Source organism: Apis dorsata, unplaced genomic scaffold (genome assembly GCF_000469605.1).
Source record: "Apis dorsata unplaced genomic scaffold, Apis dorsata 1.3 scaffold_217, whole genome shotgun sequence".
NCBI lineage: Eukaryota > Metazoa > Arthropoda > Insecta > Hymenoptera > Apidae > Apis > Apis dorsata.
In genome coordinates, this window is record NW_006263500.1 from 644,740 (window position 1) to 651,539 (window position 6,800).

General features: G+C 28.8%; 2 protein-coding genes across 4 annotated transcripts in view; both read left to right on the forward strand.

The window, feature by feature from the left end:
- The first annotated feature begins 2,993 nt into the window (after window positions 1-2,993).
- On the forward strand, window positions 2,994-4,331 carry LOC102679287. 2 transcript variants are annotated; one of them, XM_006615202.2, is made up of 2 exons: window positions 2,994-3,421; window positions 3,709-4,331. In XM_006615202.2, exons 1-2 carry the CDS (start codon window positions 3,419-3,421, stop codon window positions 4,126-4,128), a joined length of 423 nt encoding a protein of 140 aa, XP_006615265.1. In that variant the 5' UTR covers window positions 2,994-3,418; the 3' UTR covers window positions 4,129-4,331. The 2 variants fall into 2 exon arrangements, with proteins under 2 accessions (XP_006615265.1, XP_031366068.1); XM_031510208.1 differs by having other exon boundaries at window positions 3,257-3,421; window positions 3,760-4,331.
- A 247-nt stretch (window positions 4,332-4,578) lies between these two features.
- Window positions 4,579-6,800, forward strand: part of LOC102679156 (cell wall protein DAN4-like) — a 5,960-nt gene continuing 3,738 nt past the window's right edge. For both annotated transcript variants that reach the window (XM_031510206.1, XM_031510207.1), the window contains exons 1-3: window positions 4,579-5,988; window positions 6,093-6,197; window positions 6,466-6,800. In XM_031510206.1, coding sequence (XP_031366066.1) covers window positions 6,194-6,197; window positions 6,466-6,800 — 339 coding nt within the window. In that variant the 5' untranslated portion in view covers window positions 4,579-5,988; window positions 6,093-6,193. The remainder of the gene's footprint in view (window positions 5,989-6,092; window positions 6,198-6,465) is intronic.

Consider the following 6,800-nt stretch of genomic DNA (forward strand, 5'->3'; position numbering starts at 1 on the left):
CAAAAGTAATTAGAGAAGAAAATTAGAAAATGTAAGTTGAAGAAAAATTGAAGGATACCGTTGGTAAAGACCTTGAAAGTGACATTTATCTCGTAGAACAAAGAGAGTAATTTTGTCATTATCGCGTTGATCAGCAGCAATGATCTCGTTTGCAATACTAAATTAAATGACGTCGACAACTAAACCGATAATAATAGGCGAAACAATGATGATCTTTTTTGTAAATATCAAGAAAACTGATTAGTGCTTAAGTGATTCAATTTCCTCATTTCGTTTAGTCTCTTTAAGCATATGTCACAGTCTGTTTAAAATTAATTTATTTTCTAACTGGTCAAGCTGAATTAAATTTTCCAATTTTTTTATGATACAATATTAGTATTATTTTTTATGCCGCGTTAAGATTATATTTTTCTTATAAATGTATAAAATAAATAAATAAAATAATAATAAAAACAAATAAATATACAAAAATATGTCGAATAAATTAATAGAATTGCTGGATTCTATTTAATAGAAAGGTTTTTAATCAACAAGTAATGGATAATGAAGATGAAAGTTAATCAGATGTTGAAACCGTCTTTTGAGCGCATTAATTTTGTAGAATAAGTATAGACGAGAAGAGCAAATAGTTGGAAAAGGACAGATAGATAGCTTAAAAATCCGAGAATTAACGCCATCTCTAGAGCGTAAATGAAACTAACAAATAGACAAGGAGAGAAAATAGTAGAACAAAGACAGAGATAGTGTAAAAATTAGGAAATCAGCGCCATCTCCAGAGTGCCGCAAATGAAACACAAAAAAGACAAGGATAACAAATAAAAGAAGGATAGAGATAAGGTAAGAATTGATCATCAGTGCCATCTCTTGAATGCTGAAAACATCTCTTCAAAAACAGATAGATAAGGTAAAGTAAGAATTATAGATTAGCGCCATCTCTTGAGTACGAAAAATATTTTATTAAAAATATATATATTCACATTCAAAAGATGGCGCTAAAAGTTAGTTTTTATTCTAACTTTATACTTCTTTTATTATTTACTCTCTTTATTTATTCTCCTTGTGTTTCATTTGCGGCATTCTGGAGATGGCGTTAATTTCCTAATTTTTATTCTATATTTATCCTTGTCCTACTAATTTCTCTCTTTATCTATACTTGTTCTTAACGTGTGATCATAGACGAGACATATCAATTGAATATTATCATCATTTTTCTTTTAAAATTACAATATACGTTTATTTTTAGTATAAAAAATACGAATATTACATACATTATATTTAATTTGTAATAAATTTGATACGTACATAATTTTTAAATTTTTCAAAAGGTTATATATTATGTATAATATTATTGTATATAATTTTTACAAAAATTATTTTAGATTTTAAATTATGTTTTCGTGTATTTATCTTAGAAATAATTATACTAGATGTGGAATATTATGGAATAATAATAATTTTCAATCTGAATAATTGCTTAACAAAAAATATTTAATATATCATTCTTATATTTGAATGATAAAAATAAAAAATTGATATAGGTATGTATCCTCTCCTTACAAAAAAGAAACATTTATTATTTTTTAATTAATAATAATTTATAAACTAACTATTTGTAAACAAAATAAAGTATATATATAACAGTGATTCGCGATGCAAGATGCTAAACTTGATCATAACCTGTTTACTTTTATTTAACAATACTTCTATTTAACAATAGAAATCACTCTTTGGTTTATATATTTATATTATAAGAATTGATTAAAGTTAACATTATTATAAATATGAATTTGAATGTCAAAGTATCCAGAATAATCCATAAATTAATAAATCGTAAGTTGTATATTACTATTTAAACAGTTTCTTATCGTGCATTACGAATGAATTGTAATTGTATGTAATGATTTTGTCGTAATTTTCTTTTTATTAATTATAATCTTAATCGTAGAAAAATAATTAATTTGTTTTGTCATTTTAACAAAAATGAAAATTATTCATCATTGTTGAATAATTTTTTTTGATATCTCAAGTTGATAATTGATGAGGAAAAAAAATCGCATCATTGCCAGAGGATCCCAACTATCAAGAAAAACAAGATGTGACCCTGACTACAAAAATCATTATCCCTTCTCTATTTTTTACCAATACATACCAATGGTATATCATCAGAAAATTAAAGAAATTCGACGAATTCAAAGAAGAATCGAAGTATGAGAATTAACTTATACGAATTATTTTATGATTGGAATTTCCACAGTATTTTCACAAACATCTTATTATATATAAATGTTAATGGTATATATTGAATGAAATGTTTTTGATCAATTGGAAAATTTATAAACATAAACAAGATATCCAATCGTATCGATCGTATACGATGTTTATATATATATAGTTTTCTTAACTTTTGACATATGTATATGTTTTTTTCTCTGTCATTCTGTTTATATTATCGAATGAAAAGATTGTCTCTTCGAGATAATTTTATTCAATAGAATACAATACGTACGTATATTTGTACATACATATATAAATACAATATTTAACTTATACATATATATTTCATTTTACAAAATAAAATATATTTTATGCTTAAGAGTAGAAAAATCGTGAATTATGTCTATATGATAAATTTTAGAAAAAACTTAAGATCAAAAACTTGAAGATCATACTATAAATTCGATTAATATTATAATATTAATTCGACATATTAATTTTTTCTTATGAACAAGATTTTTCGAAATGTCTTTATATTTTCTTTGTATATAAATTATTGAATAAAAATTATAATATAAAATTATATAAATGAATAATGAAATATTAGAATGAATGAATCAGATAAGCATTAACATACTATCATATACACATAATAGCAATTATTCAGAAAAGGTCATTAATTTTATATTATGTATAAATCAAATATATAAACAAAATTTATTATGACTAATCTCATAATATTCTATAATTATTTCTCCTGCTGTTTTGAAATTAATTTTGAAATTAAAAAGTATTTTTATACCACTTTTAAACCAGAATGTTTTTACTAAATTGATTCATTGGTTTAAAATATGCGTATCAAGGAAGATTTCATTTGACTGAAAGGAGAAAGGCATTAGTGATGACATTGAGTAAAGTTTTTCCCTATGACATAAAAAACTTCATATCATAAAAATTGTGCATACGCAATTGGAATACGGGAAGTTATGATGATTTTCTATCGATGTATGACTCGATCGTATCCATGGTGGGGAATCCAGTTTGCGGATTTATATACAACAGTCAGCATCACTTTGAATAGATTAGTTTCGAACAGTGAAATCGAATAGTTATAATAGTTCGTTAAAAAAAGGTCATAAATATTTCCAACGTGTATAATTTATTACATTTCTGTATTTTAAACAACATACCATCCACGTGCAATATGGTGAGTAAATTATAAAACTTTCTTTTTATAAAATTAATAAGAGATCAAAGGAAATAAATATTATTTTTTAAATCTTTACATTAATTTTCCAATGTATATATATGTTTCTTAAAAAATAAATTAATATTCTTTCGATGAATAAAAATAAAAGATATAATCAAGAACAAGTTGATTTATTTTTGTAAAATGTTAGGTTATAACAATCATTTATTGCAAGTGCAGTTAAATTTGTGTAATGATGTATTATATATTTAACTAATAATCTTTTTTCAAATGTGTTGTTACAGATAAAATACGTAGTAATTTTATACACCATTTTTATTTCCGTACAATCACAGAGACCACCTTTTGCCGGAAACAGTAAACCTTATCCGAGTGTTCTTCCACAATATTTGGAAGAACAGGGAGCAATTAATAATATTAATAAAAAAACAATTGCAAGTCGACTTGGTGCTAGCAGTAGCGATTCGATAGCATTAGGAGCAGCTCCTGTTATTACAACTTCGACATCAACGATTCCACCAGATTTGCCAGTGGATGCTTTGGGAAATGTTGACTTAATAAATCGGATTAAAACCTGGCCAAGAGAAAAACAACCGTTCTGGTACATCAATTGGAAACAGATTCAAGAACATCGTGGTGATTCAAAAAATAGAGCTCAATTAGTTCAAACGGAACCGAATCAAAGATCATTTTTTGCAGGATAAAAAAAAGTTTAAAATTTTAATTTTATTCTATGTTTAATTCGAATCGACAAACACCATCAACGTTTTGCTAGTCAAATTGAAAACTTTCTTGCGTAAGATTTAATCGATCACTGATATAGTTATTTTATCGATATAAAATTTAATATCGAATGATTCGATGATTACGATAATTAAAATAAAAATATAAGAACTTCAAATCGTTATCACATAATATTTATATCAACGAAGAAATGTTATTTTATGGAAAGAAAAAAAGTGTTTAATTTCGTTTCTTAAAGAAAGAAAAAAATGTTTAATTTCATTTTTGAAATTAATTTACATTTTTTTTATAAACAATAAAAAGAAATTAATTAAAATAGATAAAATACTTGAAAAACTTTAAATTTCTAATCCACCTGCTGAGCAAGCCACAATCGCCAATAAGATATCACGACGAGACAGGACAGGATAGAAATCCAAGCATCTGATTGGATCGTGTAAGTTGCGCACGAGTAGCCGACTATACGTCCATGACGTCACGTCAGTCCGTCCAATGCAAGCGCTTGGATCTCAGTAATAACCCTATGTGCGTGGTGTACGCCGAAGCGTGCTACTCGTATTCGGGTGTACAAACGCGAGAGAAGTGATACAATATCGGTCTGTGAAAGATGTTACCCGACAAAGACATGCCAGTCAAAACTTTCGTTCGATAGGTTGTTTTTTATATATTAAAGAACACGTATACTCTACGAGCAAATGTATTCGAAGAATTGTCGTGTTAAGAAAAAGATAGACTGTACATCCGCCGTACCTGACAGTCCACGCGGCCCGGCCCCAAAACACTTTCGCCTCGCTATATACACGAGAAATCGCATCGTGTTTCATTCACAACGCGAGCGCCACTGGCAATGTCGGGAAGTGACAGCCCAACATTCTTTCACGGCCAGCCCTGGTCCAGCTGGATCGAAAGAATCGGACGAGACAAGCCGTTGAGTAAGTGCGCTGAATCTCATCGAAATGTTCGTTCGTTTGCTGTCGCTGCTTTAAAACTGCGACAACGACAAGCGTCTAGCTCGTGTACCTAACCTCAACTTCGATGCTCCTTTGTCCGTCGACTTGACGCAGGGCATCATTAGGGCCCATCACATGCATTTATTTAAAACGGTTGTCAACAATTGTCCAGTGCGCTTCATGGTTGATATTTTTTCGCAACATCACGCGTATTTTAACGGCTCTTTCCACTGACAATTATGTAATTTGTAGCGAAACTGACTGTGAAATACGGAGCGTCGAAACTTTAGCTTTAGAGCATATAGTATATTGGCATGGATCATGAAAATTTCGCGAAACGATCTTAATCGAATCGTATTCGATAGATCTTGTTCGAACGATATATTGTACACTTGTATTTTTATATTTATGCTCTCTCTCTCTTATAAGATTTTTTGTTGAAAGAATTATGCATGTATGAAATATATACATAATAAAAGTTGTTTACCCAGAAGTTTGTGTTTTTTATTTCACATTTCTGCTTAGAAACTGATGGAAATGAATGAAAAAAGATCTTTTAAGGACAAGATTCAATAGACATGAAGCTAACAATATTTTTTGATTTGTTGTAATCTTTCTTAACATGGTAATTATAATTATAATATAATGATCTTGAATTTTATACTTAAGTATAAGAATAATTATTTTATATTTTCTCTTGAAATATTTATCTTCATTATATATTAATCGTACATAATGATTTGCTATTGAAATGTCCTTGTAGCCTATACTTGCTTTATTATATATTTCATAAAAATACTTGATTTGTTTCAGGCGATGAAGAACCAGATGCTCAACTCTCTAGCTCAGTTACACGGCTCTCAGCAGAAGGTAAATAATATTTTATAATCTATACTTTATAATATTTTGATTCAATATAAACCTCGAGAATTAAAATATTGCTCTTTTTTTTAATAAAATAATTTTTATTTCAGATATTGATTTATATGGATTTTGTCCCGAAAGAGATACTTTTTACACGGTAGTGTGTGAAACCTGCCATGCAATAGTCAAACCACAGGCTCTTATTCAACATATGGGTACGTTATGTTTCTCATTCTATTCATATTCGTTATATTTCCAAATAAAGTCTATTATATTTATTAAATAATGAAATAATTTTAATTGTAAATAATATAAAGAATACAAATGATTCTTAGTTATCTTTTTCATCAACATAATATTCAAATATTATATTTTTTTTAATTAGATATAATTGTAACGTACATACAGCTCACATTTCTGGGTCAAGTATATCTTGTATTTATTATCAACTCTATATTAAACGTTGTTTATATTTTGCCACAGAAAGTCGCCATCCTTCCGGCACGGTCAATTTTCCACCTCCTTCTACCCCAATTGTAAAAACTCCTTTGAAGACACCTTATTGCAAAGTGTCGAAATTGAAAAAGACGCAGTCATCGCCGCAGATCTCGAGTAGCGGGAGCAATAAGATCAATCACGCGAATGTGAAACGGAACACGGAACAACCTACTATCTCAACGAGCTTGTCATCTACGTCAATATCGGTCCCCTCGTCGCCTCGATCACCCCTTGAGTCATTACCATCGTCTGTTCAGACATCGAACTCCGGCTCAGGATCGGTGATCGCTTCGAGCCCAGTGAAAAGTCCGGGTACGGCG